General features: G+C 44.1%; 1 protein-coding gene across 1 annotated transcript; it reads left to right on the plus strand.

Moving 5' to 3' along the window:
* The first annotated feature begins 128 nt into the window (after positions 1–128).
* Positions 129–21,065, plus strand: RETREG3 (reticulophagy regulator family member 3). Its single transcript, XM_040245300.1, has 9 exons — positions 129–487; positions 12,684–12,790; positions 13,892–13,922; positions 14,828–14,954; positions 15,605–15,689; positions 16,497–16,634; positions 17,628–17,710; positions 18,364–18,496; positions 18,900–21,065. The coding sequence occupies exons 1-9, from the start codon at positions 249–251 to the stop codon at positions 19,355–19,357; spliced, it is 1,401 nt and encodes a 466-aa protein (XP_040101234.1). The 5' UTR covers positions 129–248; the 3' UTR covers positions 19,358–21,065.
* Positions 21,066–21,354: the final 289 nt, after the last annotated feature.

A 21,354-nucleotide genomic window follows, 5' to 3' on the forward strand; every position in this document is an offset into this window, starting at 1 on the left:
AGTTCTGGCGAGGGCACTTCCTTACTCGTTCGGCTTCAGCCCTGCAGACTGCGCGTGCGCAGCTCCTGATTGGGGCGCCGGGGACGTAATTTTGACGCAGTGTTCTTTCTGGGATGTACGCGACCAAGAGCCTTCGCGCAGGCGTATGTGGAGGGATGCAGCCTCCCTCGCCGTTTCGCGCATCTGCGCAGTTCATATTATTGTGACTGTCGGGCCGTGGCCCCGGATGTTGTGGCTGCCGGGGGGAGATGGCGGAGGCAGAGGGGGTGGCCGAGGCCCCAGGCCCAGCCTCCGGTCACACTTTGAAGGGTCGCCGCCCTATGTCAGGCTCCTGGGAGCGAGACCAGCAGGTTGAGGCGGCGCAGCGGGCCCTGGTGGAGGTGCTGGGGCCTTACGAGCCTCTGCTGAGCCGAGTGCAGGCAGCCCTGGTGTGGGAGCGGCCAGCCAGGAGCGCACTGTGGTGCCTGGGGCTGAACGCGGCTTTCTGGTGAGAGAACTGGATCCTCGGAAATCTTCCGAGGCGCGAATTCGTCAGGTTTCTCTAAGGCTCTATCTCTCGCCTCCTTTTGTTTTCTTCGCTGCACTGGCTCCTACCTGTACCTGCCTAATTTTGTCTCACCACCTTCTACTCTATCCCGCCTGAGGCTTTGGCACCGCAGTTCTTAGGGCCTTCCAGTTGTTTCCCCTGCTTTACGAGCATCCTCGCCCCTCACATCTGGCAGGAGCTTCTAGTAACATCTTGCGCCGCTCGCAGTGAGCGAAGGCGCCTCATTTTAGCCAAGAGAAGCTGTGTCCCGTTAAGGCCATCACCTCCCTTCTCTTGTCTGCTCAACAGCCTCGAGATCTTAGTACTTATTGTTGGAGTAGGTGAGTAAGGCGTGAGATCTTGAAAAGGGATCCATAGGTGTAACAAGGAAACAGGCTTAAACGACCTGAATTAGCATGTTAGATAGACATCCTTTTGCCCACTCAGGAAGTTTGCGAAGTGTGAGAGTCCTTGAGAGCCTCCATAACTGCAACTTGAAAGAAAATTACAAGATTTTGAAGACAGTTATGAAATAGTAATTGTGGGATTTCACCCATTTCAAAGCCACTTGAGACGACTTCTCCGTGTTCCAAGGAATTAGAGGAGCATCCTTCGCCACGGTTTATATGCAGCGAAATTGAGGGTGTCTTAATAGTGTTTGTTTTTCTGAGCTGGGATAGTAGGGCTAAAAATATGCTTAAAGAATCTGTGTCATCCTGTGTGAAAATGGAACTGCTGCTTCCCTGAGTTGTCATCTCCTGAAGTGAACTTAGGTCTTCATAGGATCTGCCAAGCAGAGTTTGGATTTATTCATAACTAGGGAAGTATTACTGATCAGATTCCATGGGAACTCAAGTGTAGGGGGGACTGCTACAGCTGAATGAAAAATAAAGCAGTTCTGGATAAGCCTGAAACATAACAAAGTGTGTGTTTCCAAAACATAATTGTTTTTGCTAAAAATATCTTTCCTCTTGAAAGTCTTGGTTTTAAAACCAAAATGTTTGTTATCCTTTGAAAGAATATTTTCGGTGAGCTGGAGCAAAACAAATAATTCCAAGTTCATTGACAGGAAGACACACTACAGAGGTATATGTTACAGTAATCGTCTCCCGGTTTGAAGGAGACTTGGGTTAGAGGTGTCACAGCAGTCTCTGGTATTTGTTGCTTCTAGAGTCTTGAGCAAACTTGATGAACTTTTCCTTCAGGATTCTTCATTTACTTTTGGTAGTGCTTCTTCCTTTATCCCCAGGTACCTACTCTGCCCCAGGCTCTCTGTCAGAAAACTTCTAACTGTAGCACCTCATTCTGGAGCATTTACCCAAATGACCTTATCTTCTTTTCCTCTCACCTACACATCCCAGACCGTAGCCCCAGACCATTAAGTCAAAACTTCTTTGCCTACCATGGGATTGTATTATTAGGAAAAGAGCTGATCATGAATCAGTTTGTATTAAAGTGTGACTGACTGATGTATAAAAACATTGGCAGCATTTAAATAAATTCTGGTAAAGCAAGGGTTTACTAATGCGCATAGATCAGTAGCATGTATGTGGTTATTTTTGAGAGGACCTTCCACATGATCCTTGCCTGAGAAGGATTTTCTAGGTAGTATATGAGGTGGAAGTCTGTTCATCAGTTCAGTCGCTCAGTCGTGTCTGACTCTTTGCGACCCCATGAATCGCAGCACGCCAGGCCTCCCTGTCCATCACCATCTCCCGGAGTTCACTCAGACTCACGTCCATCGAGTCGGTGATGCCATCCAGCCATCTCATCCTCTGTCGTCCCCTCTTCCTCCTGCGCCCAGTCCCTCCCAGCATCAGAGTCTTTTCCAATGAGTCAACTCTTCGCATGAGGTGGCCAAAGTACTGGAGTTTCAGCTTTAGCATCATTCCTTCCAAAGAACACCCAGGGCTGATCTTTAGAATGGACTGGTTGGATCTCCTTGCAGTCCAAGGGACTCTCAAGAGTCTTTTCCAAAACTGTAGTTCAAAAGCATCAATTCTTCGCGTTCAGCTTTCTTCACAGTCCAACTCTCACATCCATACGTGACTAGTGGAAAAACCATAGCCTTGACTATGGACCTTTGTTGGCAAAGTAATGTCTCTGCTTTTGAATATGCCATCTAGGTTGGTCATAACTTTTCTTCCAAGGAGTAAGCGTCTTTTAATTTCATGGCTGCAGTCACCATCTACAGTGATTTTGGAGCCCCCAAAATAAAGTCTGACACTGTTTCCACTGTTTCCCCATCTATTTCCCATGAAGTGATGGGACCAGATGCCATGATCTTTGTTTTCTGAATGTTGAGCTTTAAGCCAACTTTTTCACTCTCTTCTTTCACTTTCATCAAGAGGCTTTTGAGTTCCTCTTCACTTTCTGCCATAAGGGTGGTGTCATCTGCATATCTGAGGTTATACATGTGTTTAAATGTTACAGTTACCTTTAATTTGCTGGTTCCCAGTAGCATTTACTTAAGTTACTAACCGTACTATGTTTAAAATGTCAGATCCCTTTCTCCTGCTCCTGGGTCTCTTAATGCATTGATGCCCATTGGGCTTTATCTCTGGCATTTCCTGGTAGCTTGCCTGCTGTGTATCCAGTAGGCATTTACTCTTGTTACATTCCCATCAGGCTTTAAGTAGGTGGGGGAGAGATGTAACAAAATGAGGGTGTGACTCTTGAGAGTGAAAGAACTGGGTGTACCATTTATGGAGAGGACTCATACCTGTGAAGTTTACAAAATGACTGACTGATAGTGGTAAGGATCCAGAAGTGAGGGTTGTTTAGCATTGGAGTTCACAGCGTGGTTTGTTTTAGGAAATGAGCTTCCGTGGAAGGTGATTTGAGGTTCAAAATAAAAGTCAGACTACATTCCAGTAGCATCAAATTGAATATGGGTGTAGATATTTTGCTTAGGAATGTCAAAGAGTAATTGCTCTATTCTCATTTCATTTAAAAAGGTATTTAGGACATGCAGATGGGTCTTTGGTGCAGGTCAGAGAGAAATCAAATCTGAAGCATTTTATTTTTCATTACTTGTTTTGAATAATGATACATCATTAACTGAGGTGTTTTATACATTTCGAGGTATTAGAAGACTGAATAGGAGTACAAACAAATCATCAGAATTCAGGTAGGTAGCGCTTAACTTTCAATGTTCTATCTTCTCAGTTGAGGTTTTCCTGTACCTGTGAATGTGCCCTCTTACATTTTAATAAAGAACATAAAAGATAGGAATAGATGAGATGCCTCGCTCCTATAGTATTTCAAGGCTTTCCTTCTTATTTTTCCAGTTCCAGAAAAATTACAGTGATTGTGATCCTTAGCCTATATTGTTCCTTGTCACTTATATGTTATTTTCTCTAGTATAACAACAGAAATATCAGGACTTCCTTATCAATATCAGGCCTGTATTTTCGTTAGCCTTAACAGCACCTGTAAATGAGTGATTTGGGGGAAGAATATCTGAGTCAGCAAGAATCTATCCTGACAGGATAAGAAAAGAACAGGTTTTAGTAATTTTTGGCTGGACTCATTCCTAGGAGATAAGGGAATGATAAAGGAGCCCTGGAAAGGAGTGTGAACTCTAAGCCCTTACAGTGCCTCCTATGAAAAGCACATGGTTTAAGGGGGTAGGGGACTGGGGGCCCGGGGCAGATGATTGCTGAGCTCCTTTCCAGTTTTTCACATTCTGTGATTCTAGGTGGTTAGGAATATTGATTTAGAGCAGTCCATAGGCTTTTTTTTTCTCTTTGATAAGATCTCTGTTGGGATCTGATTTTAGAGTCACCAGTCTGAGTTAACCATACTATATTTTAGGGGGTATTAGGAAATCTCTTGTTTTTGCAATGGGAAAAGGTGATTCCCTTCCCTGCCCCTCCCCGCCCGGAAAAATACCCCTGAGTAAAAAAACGACCCAAGAAATGATTATACAGCAATGCTGATTTAAAAGGTTAGAATTTGAGGGGGGGGGGAAATAGTAGTGAGAGATAGGAAATGGAAGGGAGGGCCTATTAAGTAGAGGCATTTATTCTGTGAAAAAAAAAAATCTATACATCAAATTTCAGATGGAATCTGTTGAACAGATATTTCTGATGATGGCCTTTGGAGGGTTCTTGCATTTGGCGGCAGGAAGGACTCCCAGAGATGCCTTGTTGCTGCTCAGTCGCTGAGTCGTGTCCAGCTCTTTGCTACCCCATGAACTGTAGCATGCCAGGCTTCCTAGTCCTTCACTGTCTCCCTGAGCAGGGAGGATTCCCAGAGATGCCTTGGCTTCCTTTTTTTTTTTTTCCTTTTTGCCTCTGTTTTGCCAAAAGTTTTTATCTGTTCTGATTTTAAGGTTGGGTGCTTTCTGTCCTTTAACATAAGGTGGGTCGTTTGCAGCTAGCTGGTTTCATTTCTGGTTTTGTACAGGCAGCAACCAGCACTACACGATATAGGTTGCGTTAATTTTTTTTCTTTCTAATTTACCAGTGACTGGCTCATTAACCAGACAGCCGCCAAGTGCTGTACAATAATGGGCTTTCTGTCCCTATAGGATGGGCTGCTTTGTTCTGAAGTGCCACTGAGAGAAGCTTAGTCTGTAATAACAAAGAAACCCAGAAATAGTATCTTCTTTGATTGAAAATAGACACGTGATCTTTCTTTTGTTTATGATTATAGCAGACTCTTAAGTTACCGATACCAATGATGACAATCCATGGTATAGTTGACCTCAAAAAATTGTTTCTTTTTGGAATTTCTCATGATTTTTCTGGACACCAGATTTTCTAATAAATATTTTATTTAGACTGATAGTTAATTGAATTTTGCCCCTAGTAAAGGGGGTGGATAATTTATAAAAGGACAAAAAAAACCTAAATAATAATAAATCAATGGATATATACATTTTTACTCATTAATATAAGTGGCAGTGAGTTACTAATTTCTGCTTATTAGGTTTTTAAAAATGATAGTATTTAATTCTGAGCAAAATATGGAAAATCTGGTGTATGGTTGATAGGAATATGAATTTGACAGCCTTTCTGGAAACTAATTTGGCAAAAGTATTAAGACACTTAAAAAGTTACTACCTTTTCAAGGGCTTGGGAGAAATGGGGAGTGATTGCTAACCAGCGTGGGGTTTTTTGGGGGGTGATTAAAATGTTCTAAATTCGATAATTATGATAGTTGCAACTCTGAGATACCAAAAAAACACTGAATTTGACTGTATATTTTATGGTATGCAAACTGTATCTCTGTAATGCTGTTAAAATAGTTAATGGTTTTTGACCTAGTACTTCCATTTAAAGTAATCATAAGTAAGGTCAGATTTATACTCAGTGATACAGAGTTTTATTACCTCAAAAATTGGAAGCATCTCAGTTCAATTAAGGAAAGGTTTAAAAACTAATTGTGTCTGTGTATGATGTAATTAATTATCCTCAAGTTGTGAGTGCTTTTCTGGTGATAAAGGAAAACATATCTGTGGATTTTTAAATGAAGGAGAACGTTTTGAAACCAGGTACCCTGTATCCTTCCATGGAGTATTTTATATGTGAATATTTTTTTAACTGAAGGGAATAATCTGTCTTGATATTTTGGGATATGTGTGTGGATAATGAGTTATTTATTTTTTCAGCTTTTTACTGTGGAAAATTGGAGAACATATATATAAGCAGGCAGAATAATATTATGTATAACCATGTACCTAGCTTTAAAAATGTTCAGTTCTTGGCCAATTTTGTGTCTTCTATACCCCAGTTCTTTCCCACCTCCTCCTTTCTTGTTTTGAGGCAAGAAACCAGTTTGTCCTGTAAAGTGTCCGACAGATTGTATTTTGCTGATTGCATCCCTGTGGCTTAACGCGTTCTTCTGTGCTCTTCTGTATGTTTCCTGTAAATCGGTAGCTAAATCTAGAGGCCTGACCAGATTTAGGGTAAAAAAAAATTTGTCAGACTGGTAATAGTGTATTAATTTTATTTTTATTTTCTTCCTTAATTATGAACTATATTTTCTGAAATTTCTTCTATAAACATGCTTGCCATTAAAAATAAAAAATATATATATCATTAAGGAAAAGTCTGTTGTGAGTCTTCTACAGTTGGTAGAAGGAGTAATGGGCTATGGGCAATAATCAAATTAAATAGTTCACATGTGAATATCCAGAGTTGACTGCAATTGTAGTTGTTTTTGCTAAGTTGGAAAGTTCTCATGATGATTATAGTTGCTGAAAAAATTTTTGCATGTTGTCTTATCCAGCTTGTACACTGTTATATCTGTATGTGAATTTTTTGGCTTGCAGAAATAGACATTGGAGGACGAAATTAATCCAGAGGAATCCTCCCTTATTTGTCTTCATTCCTTACTTATACCAATCTCACAAGTACTTTTTCTTCAGTTATGTCTTGTCCTTGTACATAGTTGCAGAGTTGGTTATTTTTTTAACAGTTAGGCTTCCAATGTAGTTTAGTTCAGTCGCTCAGTCGTGTCTGCCTCTTTGCAATCCCATGGACTTCAGCACGCCAGGCTTTCCTGTCTATCACCAACTCCCAGAGCCTACTCAAACTCATGTCCATTGAGTTAGTGGTGCCGTCCAACCATCTCATCCTTTGTCACATCCAAGTTACCTCCATAAAATAAAAGTATAATGTGACTTCAATATATCCCAGACACACCAATCTGAGACTGATATTTCCTTTTGTTTAAGAATTTAGTATTGAGGCCGAAGGAAAGGTGTACACACTTATCCATATTCTTTTATATTTGATAGAACCCTAAAGGAATTAATAACATTTGATATTGTCTTCCCTGATAGTTCAGTTGGTAAAGAATCTGCCTGCAATGCAGGAGACCCCAGTTCAATTCCTGGGATGGGAAGATCCACTGGAGAAGGGATAGGCTTCCCACTCCAGTATTCTTGGGCTTCCCTGGTGGCTCAGCTGGTAAAGAATCCGCCTGCAATGCGGGAGACCTGGGTTTGATCCCTGGGTTGGGAAGATCCCTTGGAGAAAGGAAAGGCTACTCACTCCAGTATTCTGGCCTGGAGAATTCCACGGACTGTATAGTCCATGGGATTGCAAAGAGTCGGACATGACTGAGTGACTTAAAATTTTGCGGCTTCCCTTGTGGCTCAGCTGGTAAAGAATCCACCTGCAATGTGGGAGACCTGGTTTCAATCCCTGGCTTGGGAAGATCCCCGGAGAAGGGAAAGGCTACCCACTCTAGTATTCTGGCCTGGAGAATTCCATGGACTATACAGTCCATGGGGTCACAAAGAGTTGGACGCACTGAGTGACTTTCAGTTTCACTTTCAGTTGTACCTTGGAGGGGGCTTCCCAGGTGGTGCTAGTGGTAAGAAGCTTATCTGCTAGTGCAGAAGATGTAAGAGATGCTGGTTCAATTCCTGGATTGGGAAGATCCCCTCGAGGAGGAAACCCACTCCATACTCTTGCCTGGAGAATCCCATGGACAGAGGAGCCTGGCAGGGTCCATAGGGTCCCATAGAGTCAGACACAACTGAAGTGACTTAGCATGCATGCATACAGGTACCTTGAAGAGATCAACTCTAGTGGTTTGAGGTGAACTTTCCATTAATTAAGATTTTGTCTATATGGAAGAAGCTATTTTTCCAAGAATTGTTATTTTACCTGGGGCTTCCCTCACAGCTCAGTTAGTAAAGAATCCACCTGCAATGCAGTATACCTGGTTGGATTCCTGGGTTGGGAAGATCTGCTGGAGAAGGGATTTCCACTCCAGTGTTCTTGGGCTTCCCTTGTGACTCAGCTGGTAAAGAATCCACCTGCAATGTGGGAGATCTGGGTTCAGTCCCTGGGTTGGGAAGATCCCCTGGAGAAGGGAAAAGCTCCCCACTCCAGATCTTGAGCGACCTTTTATGACAAAGGGTACTGAATTTTATCCTGCATATAAAGATGAATCAGCAAAGAGTTTTACAAATGGTGTATTTGCTGGATCATGAAGGCTAAAACTGTGAGCATCTTCTTGAACCAGATTAATCCTGGTCAGTAATGCAATTGGCCTGGAGAATTCCATGGACTGTATGGTCTCTGGGATCACAAAGAGTCAGACATGACTGAGCGACTTTCATTCACAGAAAAGCTCTTCTTCCTCTTAAATTTCTGCGTTGGCTTGTTCAAGGAAAGGTTATCCTGTGTCTGGCTCTAAAATTGCTTTATTGACCGGGATTAATCTGGTTCAAGAAGGTGCTCACAGTTTTAGCCTTCATGATCCAGCAAATACACCATTTGTAAAACTCTTTGCTGATTCATCTTTATGTGCAGGATAAAATTCAGTACCCTTTGTTATAAAAGGTCTCTCATGATCTGACTTCTTCCTCTCTCCCCATACTCATCCTCTCCCTCTGTTCTTTATGCTTGAGTTCTGTCAGACTACTTGTAGTTCCCTAAACATGTTATGCCAGCTGGCTGTTCTCCCTCTCTGAATATCCTCTCCTTTCTCACACTCTTTTCCTGTGTTGTCTTACCATTTCAAATCCCAGCTTAGATGTCCTCATTGTTATTGTTATCTTATCATGCTATGTTACAAACATGTATTGACATAAATCCACTTGAGAATAAGGTCCATGTGTTACTTTTTTCTGTAACTGGCCTACTTACCATAAAGCCTCAGCATATAGTAGGCAATTAATAAATGTTTGAATTGAGTTGAAGCACAGGTGGGGGCTCGAACAGAAAGAATACTGAAAGAGTTCAGCTCTTCGAGAAACTATATTTTTATTGCTATCATCTTTGAAAAACTGACCTTTCTTAGGAAAGTTTAGTATCCTTTCCCTACCCCAGTTTGTATTTGCGTTAGCAGTTGTGATCTGGAAAGTGGAAATTGCAGACAGTCTGGATTGCCTCCCTAGAGAGCCCTCCCAGGTACTTCAGAGAGTCGTGCCACATCCTGCTGCTGGGGCATAGAAGCAATGGCACAGGGGAGCAAGATGCTCTCAGCCCTTATCCCTGGCCTTGTTAAACTTCCTTGTTGAACTGGCTTTGGAGAGAAGACTAATGGGGCAGCTCTTGAGGCTTACTCCTGTTAAACTGCTTTCATTCTTTAATTTCGTGTATAATTACAGTATCCTTGAAGTGATGGGGTAGAAATATTGGAATAGGGTTGCCATGAGTCACTGGGTTTCTCTAAGTTCTTGGTTTCTTCCATCCCTCATTTTTTGTATTGTTTAAAATACATAACATGGATTCATGTTTATTGAAAACAGTGAAAAACATCTAGAGACCAAAATTAAAAGTTCCTCTGACAATCCCTGCATGCATATGTGTATTCATAGATACACACAAATACAGCTTTAAAAAAAAAATAAGGCTTATACTCTTAGTATGGTATTCTGTGAATATGTCAGGTCATTAGGTCATGTGTTGTATTGAGAAGATGAGATCATTTATAACCATGAATTATCTCTTGGTCATCCTTATTCTCATTTGATCAGTTGCTGTGATGACAGCTAATAATACTGCTCCTCTTCCCTGGTAGATCAGAGGTTAAAGCGTCTGCCTGGAATGCGGGAGACCCGGGTTTGATCCCTGGGTTGGGAAGATCCCCTGGAGAAGGAAATGGCAACCCACTCCAGTACTCTTGCCTGGAGAATCCCATGGAGGGAGGAGGCTGGTAGGCTGCAGTCCATGGGGTCGCAAAGAGTCGGACACGACTGAGCGACTTTACTTACTTTACTTTACTTTGTAAAATTGAATAGGACATATATTGGGCATATATAGGTGCCTTGTTTGTATTTTCTTGTGTTTTTAGCAAGATCAACCATGGTATTTTTAAAGATAGTTTTATTTGTTTATATTTGCCTCTGCTGGGTCTTTGTTGATGTGCAGGCTTTTCTCAGGTTTTGGTGAGCAGGGGCTGCTCTCTTCGTTGAGGTGCTGAGGCTTGTCCTTACAGTGGCCTTTCCCTGTTGAGGAGCACGGGCTCTCGGGCATATGGGCTCAGTTGCTGCAGCTCCCGTGCTCCAGAGCACAGGCTCAACAGCTGTGGCGCACGGGCTTGGTTGCTCCACAGCATGTGGGATCTTCCTGGACCGGAGATTGACTCTCTCTCTTCTGCATTGGCAGGCGGATTCTTTACCACTGAGCACCAGGGAAGCCAACTATGATACTTTTATAAGTGATTTACGTACGTTGTTTCTAATACCTACAAACAGTCCTGCATGATTTGTTATTGTTAATATCACATATAGATGAGGAAACTGAGGTTTAAGGAGGTTTAAGCTAAGTTACTCAGAGTCATACAACTAATAGACTCAAGTCAATCTAGCTTTAAAAGCCCTGCTGAACTGCTTCTCTGGTGATAAATTTGGCCTCCCTCAGTTCCTTGGTGGCTCAGTGTTAAAGAATCTGCCTGTCAGTGCAGGAGACTCAGGTTTGATTCCTGGGTTGTTAAGATCCCTGGAGAAGGAAATGGCAACCCACTCCAGTTCTTGACTGGGAAATCCCATGGACAGAGTAGCCTGGTGGGTTACAGTCCATGGATTTGCAAAGAGTTGGACACAACTTATCAACTAAACAACAACAACAAAGATCTTAGAACAGTTTCTCAAACCATCTTCAGTGAAGGACTGGTGGTGTCATTTTTGTAAAATACAAAATAAGTTACTAGATAAGTTAAAAAGGCACATAAAATACAAATACCCAGATATATCCTTATGTTTGAAATTACTTGGTCAAATTGCTATAAAAATTACTAAATTCTTGCTTTCAGTTTCTGTACTTACTTCCCGACAGTCTGGTAAAATCACTGGACTACAGACATTCTGCAAGCCACTGCCCTGGAGGCTTTTGAGTTGGATCATAGAAAGACTCCTAAGAACCAGTCTTTTTTTTTTTTTTTAATTATTGTGAAAGATTTTAAATATATACAGAAGTAGAGAGGAGAGCATAAAGAATTTCATGTACTCATCACCCAGCTTCAGCAGTGAAGAACTCACAGTCAGTCTTATTTCCTCTTCTTTCACATCTTTTGCCCCTTGGCAGGCTATTGTTTTGACAGAAATCCCAAATATGTCATTTCATTCATAAATATCTTAGTATGTATCTCTAAAAGATAGGGACTCTTTAAAAATATAACTTCCATAATATCATCATATCCCCCCAAATTAACAGTAATTCCTTAATATTTTCAGATCTACTGTCAGTGTTCTGATTTCCCCAATTTTTTTGTAAACATCTCTTTATGCAACCATATTTATTCCTTCAAATAATAATTAGCTTTTCCTTCATTTTGTTAATGCAATACATTACAGTTGTTGATTTTTGTATCTTGAACCACCCTTGTATTCCTGGGATAAATCCCTGGAATTAGTCATGGTGTATAAAATCCTTTTAATATGCTGCTGAATTCATGTTGATAATATTTTATTGAGGATTTTTGCCTCTGTATTCATAACGTGTATTGGACTGCAGTTTTCTTGTAGTGTTTCGTCTGGCTTTGGTATCAGTAATGTTCTCCTCATTAAATGAATCAGGTTTTCTGGGAAGTTTGAGAAGGGTTGATGTCAATTCTGAAGAACTGGTTTTTAGATGGAGCTTCAGTGCTCACTTTCTATGTGTCCTTGACCAAGTTGGTTCACTTTTTTGAGCCTTTGTTCCTTTATCTGAAAAAGGATGTCTGATTGAGTTAGCTGTTCTTTAATGCATCTCTGTCAGTTTATTGCCCTGAACCAGGGTCTAATTTTATAGAAAGATGTTTGTTTTCATCATAACAACTTGTTCAGTTCGAGAATGAATTTTGGGGATTCCCTGGCTGTCCAGTGGTTAGGACTCTGAGCTTTAACTGATGAGGGCCCAGGTTCAGTCACTGGTTGGGGAACTCAGATCCCATAAGCCATGCAGTGTGGCAGAGAAACCCCAAAACAGACAACAAAAAAGATGAATTTCTTCTTGAAATTAATAGAATCACAGACTTGAAAGTTGAAAGGGGCTCTTAGTTTATTTGATTTAGTCATTTACCTTTGCAGAAGCAAATTCTTATCTCTACACTGTAGGTAAAATAGCTAAAGTCCATTGAGTTTAAGTATTTTTCTCAAGGTGTATAGCTAGCACTTAAGTCTGTTTACCACAGAACCAGTAGTACACATATGGTCTTTTATGAAATTAGCTTAAGTGGATAATGATCTTCTCTTTTTCCTTCCCTTTAGGTTCTTTGCCCTGACATCCCTTCGTCTTGTGTTTTTACTTGCATTCAGCTCAATGATTATTGTGTGTATAGATCAATGGAAGAACAAAATCTGGCCTGAAATAAAAGGTGAGTTTGATAGGATTTAGAACATTCTGAACCAGAAATTGTCTGTCATTTTTACCTGTAGTTTTAGGAGTTTCTGGAGGAGTATGTGAAGCTGGGAATAGCTTTTGAAGTCTGAATTATTTGCTTTAGGAGACACTTGAAGGGCTAGTGCCCCACCCCCAGTTCCTTAGATCTGAGTTCTGTCCTTCCCATTGTTGTTAAGCTCAGGAAATCTGTATCCACCACCTGAGATATCCTTTCCTTCATAATTGGCCTGAGGAATAAATAGTCCTCAAGTTGTTGAATAATTTTCCTCACTGGATACTGCATCATTACCAAGGCAGTATCAATTTGCCTCTCAGGAATTTCTTTTAAATTGTTTAAAAAGACTGGTAAATAGGAGGTTAGGGGAGTAAGGAATAACAGCAGCTTTGGGATTTCGGAGCGAGGAGAGGAGTAAGAGTGGCATTACAGTTAGCAGAGGTACGCAGTGGCAGGCTGGGCAGTTGGTTTGGGTGGAGACTGAGAGTGAGGAAAATTGATGTAGGTTGGACACGTTATTTTTGAAGTGCTGGCAGAATACTCAAACCAGAGTGTACAGTTTTTAAATACATTCCCATCCTATTTTGCAGAGACTTCAAGGAATCATATAGTTCACCCACCTGTTCTATGGCTAGTGAATGTCAGAAGACTTTTCATCACTGATTGTAGTTAATGGGTCCCTTTCGAATAGCAGGTTTCCAGAGTTAAAGTAGTCATAACATGCCCTCGTGACCTGGCACACATGGATGCTTACGAGCAACCCAGACACACTTGAGGGGTGGGTGGGATGAACTTTTTTGTGTGCACCTTGGCTCTCAGCTGTAGTGATTAGAAGGGGCCCTAATGCTCCATTTGAATTCCCACCCCATCCTACCAGAGAAAGGAGCAGGCATTAGCTATCGTTCCCTTGTCTGTAGCTCCCTAACTGGCAGTATAACGTGGTATCTCCTTTTTATTGGCTATTACTGTTTTTCCTTTTCTCCAAACCTATTAAAACTTGAGCTATCAGACCAACAGCCTAACATTTTCATGTTTTGTTTTCCCTACCAACTAATGCTGGTGTTTGTTTTAATATTGTAGTGCCAAGACCCGACGCATTAGACAATGAGAGGTATGGAATGCTAATTAAATCCCTTTTTGTTGCTCTGATTGATTCTCTTGTTGTAATATTCTGGTTACAGGTTGTTAACTCCATGTTCTGGATACAAATTAGAAGCTGAGAACCTAGTCTGTTGCAAATAATCATTAACAAATCCTAAAGTTCAGGCAGCAGTAGGTTGAGATGCTGAGTGTCCTGTGATACTTGTAAGAGACATTTCTGAGAAAGCAGCATTAGCGTGCTGACGTACCAAGGAATTATTCAGCCCATGTAAAAACTCAGAGGCAACTTACCTCATTTGTCTCTGGCTTTTATAAAAACCAGGCCATTTAGTGTTTTCTGTGACCTTTGGCCGTTTAAAGTTCTGGGTCAGAAAACACATTCTTTCTGGCATCAGCAAGCCAAAGATTCCTCTTGTGGCTTACAGCTCCTGCTTTCATTTTTCAGTTCATTCATGTCATATGTTGGATTGTCTCTGCTGGGTTTGTTTTGGTTTTGTTTTACTTGTTTTCTCTCTAAGGGGCACATCCATTGCCTCCACCTCACCCGCCGCCGTGCTGTCAGACTGTGCTTTACGTTTTCTCCTGGATTGCAATCACAGTGAATTGCAATAGTCTGAGCACAGGAAAGATGCTTTTAAGCACAAAGGGCCTAGGAGCTGGTGGCAGGTTTACACACGTGGATTGGGCTGCTGGCTCATAGGGTGGAGTTGTCAGAACAAGTTTGCCCTCCTAGTTCTTAAATTCAAGTTTCAACCTGGAGAGCCAAGAAGAAAGTCGTGCTTCACCTCTAGAGCACCTTGGGCTAGCCACTCCCCAGCCCCTATTTAAACCCGGAACCATCGGCTGCCTTCAAAGTGAGATGGGGGGGAACCCTCAGCACCCTCCTTTCACAGCTCCCCCTTCTCTTTCCCATAGCTGGGGTTTTGTGCACCCTCGGTTGCTCAGCGTGCCCGAGCTCTGCCATCACGTAGCTGAAGTCTGGGTTAGTGGGACCATTTTCATAAGGAATCTTTTGCTTTTCAAAAAGCAAAACCCAGGCAAGGTAAGACTCTTCCCTTTTTCACTCTCATTTCCGGCTTCTCAGTTCAGTTCATGCTAAACTGAAACAGCCCTTTTACCTTTACTACCTATCCTCATTCAAGAACGAAAAGACCATGGTGCTGGTAGAGACAAGGGAAGTCATAGGAAGGGGCTTCTGACCAGCCACTAGGACTAAGGCAAGAGCTCGATGGCTCCTTCAGGTGCTTGCCACTTAGATTAGGCCAGCTTCCTGCCCCAAGAGGGGAAAGAAAGCTTGCTTGTGTGCTTTCTGTGTCATATCAAACATGTGGTAAGTGGTTGAGTCTTTTCATTTTATTTTACTTTGCCTTAAAAAAACCCACCACCAGCACTTGTTTTCAGAGAGAATTTTTGGCTCAGTCCTATTCAAACCATTTCCCAGCATGAAAGGTGCAGCCCTGTGGGGTTAGCCATGTGAGAAGAGTTTGAATAGAAGTGGACATGCTCCCTTTCCTCCCCAGCAGAATCACCATCAGCAGCAGTGGCTAGGTACATGTCATTCTGACATGTCCATGCTTTATTCAGAGGTCATAAAAAATCATTTCAGTCACATCTCCATCTTACCTGCCCCCCATCCCCACCCCATCTCTTGCCATATAGCAGAAACTTAATATTGTTTCCTGACACCCCTAGTTCTGCTTGCTGAGCTGTGGGATACTGACCTTTTTGGCTGTCTTGGGCCGCTACATCCCTGGGCTCCTGCTCTCCTACTTAATTCGTAAGTATGGTATATACCTCCCCCACAAGCTTAACGTACTCATAGCTTTTCTAGCTGTAGCTAACTTTGTCTAGAGAGAGGACTTTTATATTTTGGTTCTCCAGGAAATGACCTTTTTTATTTTCATGTCCTGTTTAGAGTCATGAAAATACCTTCTTACCTGTGTCAAGCTCCCACATATAAAGTCCTTTTCTTACCAAGTTTTAGAAACTGACAAGGTCCACTAACCAGCTATAAAGAAAGGACTGTCTGTCCCTATTTCAGGAGGGAATTTTTAGAGTCAGTCTATTGTGTAACAGTAGGACATAACTCTTAGGATTCTGTTCTAGATTCTGTTTACTCTGTAGGTTACTAGGTTCTATTTACCTGGAGCACTTCCCCCCACCCCACCCCCCAGAGCAGTTTTGTAAATGTAGTTACTTCATATTGGCATGAACCCTGTCTACCTGAGGCTGGAAGAACTGAGCAGTGATGACCCTGGTGATTAAATAGCAGAAGCTCAAATGATGTTGTGTGGCTGCCGAGGCATCGTTAGCATCTGGTCTTGTTGATGCTCGGTGACACCCATATGCAGGTGACAGCGCTGATTCTGCCCTTGATGCGTCAGCAGCATAGTCCACTGTGCACGGCGCTGTCGGGGCTACAGAAGTCTCTGACCCCAGATCTTTACCTCGTGAAGATGACCTGCAGAATTAAGCAGGACCGTTCCACACTGGGTCCCAGCCCTAAGGACACACGGCGGAGGGACAGTCAGGACTGTGTATGCAGCCCTTCCTCCATTTCACCACTCTTTCTCACTCCTCTCAGTTGTCACTGTCATGATGTGGCCCCTCGCTGTGTACCACCGGCTGTGGGACCGAGCGTATGTGCGGCTGAAGCCCGCACTGCAGCGGCTGGACTTCAGCGTTCGTGGCTACATGATGTCCAAGCAGAGAGAGAGACAATGTAAGTGTCCAGGGGAACCTTCCGTCCATTTGGGCAGTTTGGGGAGAAAGAGAAGCCCAGAGGTTTGGCATTATAGGTCCTTGAATGTGGAGAAGTGGGATGCGGTTGCTGTATAGGGGGGTGGTAGGTAAAAGTGATGATCTACTCTAGGGAAATCTCTGCAGGCTTACCAGTTTTTCCCTTTGGAATTCTAGACACTCCCATTTTAAACAAATATGAGAAAAGTTCTCCCAAGTCATATAAAAGACAGTGAAGATATTCCCAGTGTTAGCTGCTTTTTATGAAGCACGTCCCATGTGCCCAAGCACTGAGCTGGCTGCTTTGCATACGTTGTCTGTACAACACCCTTAAAAAGAGGGTGGTATTTTCCTTTTCTGGTTGAGGAAACTGAAGCTCACGGTTAGTAAATGGCAGAGTAGGTCTTTTAAACTCCTCAGCTGGGCCTCTGTTCACTCCTGAAAGCTGCCTTCCCAAAGTGATTGAAAACTGGCTTCTGAAGCCGGATGTGTACTAGCCTGAGATCCTCCAACCCACAAACAACAGTCGAGCGAACTTTTCCCTCTCTTCTGTGGTGTGGTCAGGTTGGGTCTTCATTAAGCCCTGGCCTTCTAAGAGCCCTGCACATGAGTGCCAAGGCCCGGCTCTGCCTGGCAGAGCCAGTTGAACAGTACCACTCCTCAAAAGCCTGATTCAGCCCAGGTGGGGTGTCTCCCTTTGCCTTCTCTGTGATAGTGTCCACTTTTCACACTGATATCTGATCTTGAGGCTTGTTGACAAGTCTGGTAGTTGATCTGTCCAGAACAAAAAGGGTTTCTTCCCTGTGTTATGTTATCAGCTTACCTTGCCACTTAGGCAGCTCCTTCCTCAGACATTGTTATGTAGGTTTAAGAGGTTCATTCTCTGGTATTCTGACTTTAATGGCTTTGAAATTCAAAGGGGGCGGGAGTTTGCCCTCAAGGGAAGGTGTTCATGGCTTCTGCTCTTGCCACACAGTGCGTCGCAGAGCTCTCCACCCAGAGCGTGCTGCGGACAACCACAGTGACAGCGAGGAGGAGCTTGCAGCCTTCTGTCCTCAGGTATCTGGGGGGTGGGAGCTGCCTCACTGGCCCGTTTTTTTAGCTCCCTTTTTACCATCTGGTACTCCTGTTTAGACAGTAAACAGGTTTCCAGGCTCACTGTGGGCTCTCCAAGGACTCAGCTTCTTGCCTTTCTCCAAGGACCTTCCTGCCCGCAAGTGCAGTGAGGAGAGAAGCTAGTATTATATTGGGACTTGGTATGTAGATCTCAGTTTGAGTCTGGTGATGAGCACACCCTCTTCCACGTCTCCTTTTAACCCCTGCCATCAGGGCAGAACTTCTGCAACTGGCCTGATCTCTCTTTAAACAGCCCAGCTTGCCTTAGGTCAAGCGGTAACCTGTGCGTATCCTCCCAGCCACCTGTGAAAAGTATTCTCTGGGTCAGTTATTTGCTTCAGAGTATTAGTGGCGGGTTGACTCTCAAGGCTGCTTTCCTTCCTGGGCTCAAGATTGATGAAAAAGAGTGTTTTCCCTGGGGGAGCAGCCTGAAAGGGGTCAGGATTCTGACTGAAGTCGCCATCCATGCCTGGTTACACTGTTAGCCTTAGGGGTAGCCTTTGGGGCCAGCTCACTGGTGAAGCTGTAAGTGGCAAACTGCACCTGTTTCTGCTGGCACCGTTTCTTCATGCTTGTTGGTCTTGTCTTTTCCTCAGCTGGATGATTCCACTGTTGCCAGGGAATTGGCCATCACAGACTCCGAGCACTCGGATGCTGAGGTCTCCTGTACAGACAACGGTACATTCAACCTTTCACGGGGCCAAACACCTCTAACAGAAGGCTCTGAAGGTGAGAGGAACCTTGGACCCCAGTTGATACTGGGTCTGACTGTTGCCGCTCAGCTTTGCAGGCAGCAGGGATGCTACCCTTGCCTCTCCTGTTTTCCGAGCTGTGGATTAGGTGGCGGAGCAGCTTTAGGGGCATGGCTCCAGCCAGATGGAACTGCTGCTCCCCTGGAAGTCCTCAGTCGCTTAGTGGCCTCAGGATCAAAGCTCATGGGGGACATGGCAGAGAAAGGGGAAGTTCTTTGGCCAGTAAAAGGTATCAGCAGTCTATAAGTGGAGGGGGAAGGCTGACCAGTGCCAGAAATCCAGAGTGGAAACATCTGGTTATTTGGGGCTGACGTGGTGGGGCTGGGGCACAGGAAGGCCAGGCAGTTGCCATGTCTCAGACACTCCCTCTGTTCTCCCAGACCTAGATGGTCACAGTGATCCAGAGGAATCCTTCGCCAGAGACCTTCCAGACTTCCCTTCCATTAACGTGGATCCTGCTGGCCTGGATGATGAGGACGATACCAGCATTGGGATGCCCAGCTTGATGTACCGGGTCCCACCGGGGGCCGAGGAGTCTCAGGGCCCTCCTGCCAGCCGGGAAGAGGCCGCACTGCCAGAGCTTTTGCTTGGTGCCCTGCCTGCAGGATCCAACCTCACCAGCAACCTAGCTAGCCTGGTTTCACAGGGCGTGATCCAACTGGCCCTGTCAGGGGCCTCCCAGCCAGGCCCTTCTGGCCTACCTCCCCGGAGAGCCACCAGAGGTGTCCTCAGGGCACCCAGTTCAGACCTGGACACTGACGCTGAGGGGGATGACTTTGAACTTCTGGACCAGTCAGAGCTGAATCAGCTGGACCCTGCCAGTTCTAGGAGCCACTGAGGAGAGACTTCCTTTGGGGGGTGTCACTGTGGTTTAAGTTTTTTTTTCTCCCCATTCCACTTAAGGTGAAGGGGCAAGGTCCCACTCTCTGAATTATATGTATGCACGGTGGCCTGGCTGATGCTCAGAGGCCTACTCAGAGAAGATACTCCCTTGCTATCAGCTAGATGCTGATATCTGAGCTCAAGTCACCGAAGTGAGAGTGTGCTCCCCTGAGGGACACTTCTCTCCATCAGGATGGTGGTACTTTTAGGGAACAAAGTAGTCAAGGGTATTGGTTCCCTTTTGAGGGGATGCTGCTGTGTGCTTCTAGGTCTGGGTGCTCAGAGGCCCTCAGTGAATAGATCCCTTCCCTTCCCCCCTCCATTTATCATCTCCCTAGAGCTCCAAGTCAGGCAGCTGGAAGAGTTTTACTGTCCTCTTTTGCTAAGCCATGGTTGATTTGCTTTTTTCCAAGCAAACTTGTCCTTTGGTTCTGCAGAGCAGGCCTGCTCCCCTTGCCTCAGCCCATCCTCATTTCTTGAGGCCTACCCTCTAGTGCTCCAGAATCTTGCTTGTGAAGTTTTAGAATGTGAACATGAGGTGTGGGTGGGCCTCTTCCACATTACTTTGGCCTGTGGGGTCAGTGGGTTGGGAGGGTGAACGCCTCTGTAGCTCCCAGACTCACTCACTGTTTTGGAGCTGCTTGGTTATTTTTGGTGCTGCTAACCCCTGGCTCCATTTGCCCATCAGCCTGAGCAACGAGCATAGCAATACCATACCATTCCATACCCATTTCCGTGTTCCCGTTCCTTCCCCTGCTCCTCCTTTGGAGAAGCAATAATCCCACACAGGCCATGTCAGAGTAGCACTTTACAGACGGCTCAGTGGCATTCATCCCAGGAGCCACCAGCTCTTCTTGCACCAGCTCTTTCTTACCCTCTGTTCAGCTCCTTTAATAATTTTGTTTTCCACTGCCCAGTTTGGCAAGGGCCTCTTTTAAGATGAACCCAGTTAGGAAGAATGTGTCTGTAATCAGCAGAAAACCCTATATGGGGTATCTGTTCTGCCCCTAGTAAAAATCATGTGAGACAAAAACAAAATGATCATTAGTTCTAAACCCATGCCTCCCCAATCAGAGCTCAAGCCAAATTCTCCTAATCATCTTTCCCTCCACATAAATTAACCCTTTGCTGATCCTCAGGGACCACTCCCTCCAACACCCCACACCTGGGCGATGGATGTTGGACAGAGCCCGTTTTCACGTGCTGCAGGTGGGAGTGCGCTAACATGTTTGCTCTTGGTCGATGGACAAGGTGGAGGCCAGGGAGTGAAAATAGTCAACGGTGAGAGGAGAGAAGAGCTTGGTGTCTGATTCGGTCACTTCCCTTTGTGTGAAGTTTAGAGTAGCAGCCTCTCCCTCACTTTAGGGTTCTCAGACTTTGGGACACCTCTCTTCTCAGAGCCCAGATGTCTTACAGGTGAGCTCTGATGTGGAAGAAAACAGGAGGTGTGGGAAAGGAGTGGGGTTTTGTGCGCTTGCATGAGTGTGTAGCTTCAAGCCTTGGGGGTTGGCAGGAGGGAGAAAAGGAAGGAGAGCAAAATCTTTGGAAGGTGTTTTTGGTACCTGCGGATCCTGCTCTGAATCTCCTTAGTCCTCCACTGTGAATCGGATGGGGATGTGGGTGGGAGAGGTGCTGGGGAATAAATCTTGTATGAGAACAACCTTTAAGAGACTTAACATTGAATGGTGTCCTAGCCTTGAAAGTCTTGCTAATCTGAGATGTTAGAGGTGACAGCCTCAAAGAAAGCCCAGTGTGTGAGGGACCCACTTGCCCATCCTTGGTTTTTTGTTTTGTGACGGCCAGAAAAATCATGGTAGGAGGCTCCCCCCCATCTCCAGAAGAGCCCAGATAGCATAATTGGCACTCTTGGCCAGCATCTAACCTGCAGTTCCATCATTTCTAATTCTTAATGTCCGCTAAACGTGTGAAGAGGAGTACAGGTTTCAAAGGCTA

Source organism: Oryx dammah, unplaced genomic scaffold (genome assembly GCF_014754425.2).
Source record: "Oryx dammah isolate SB20612 unplaced genomic scaffold, SCBI_Odam_1.1 HiC_scaffold_8, whole genome shotgun sequence".
Taxonomy (NCBI): Eukaryota; Metazoa; Chordata; class Mammalia; order Artiodactyla; family Bovidae; genus Oryx; species Oryx dammah.

What these genes read in the sequence shown, in the direction of transcription:
- RETREG3 (XM_040245300.1), top strand. Translation starts at nt 249, where the DNA reads ATGGCGGAGGCAGAGGGGGTGGCCGAGGCCCCAGGCCCAGCCTCCGGT. An exon ending in CCTGCTCTCCTACTTAATTC is followed by an intron (nt 15,690 to 16,496) that starts GTAAGTATGGTA and finishes CACTCCTCTCAG; the next exon opens with TTGTCACTGTCATGATGTGG. An exon ending in TCTAACAGAAGGCTCTGAAG is followed by an intron (nt 18,497 to 18,899) that starts GTGAGAGGAACC and finishes CTGTTCTCCCAG; the next exon opens with ACCTAGATGGTCACAGTGAT.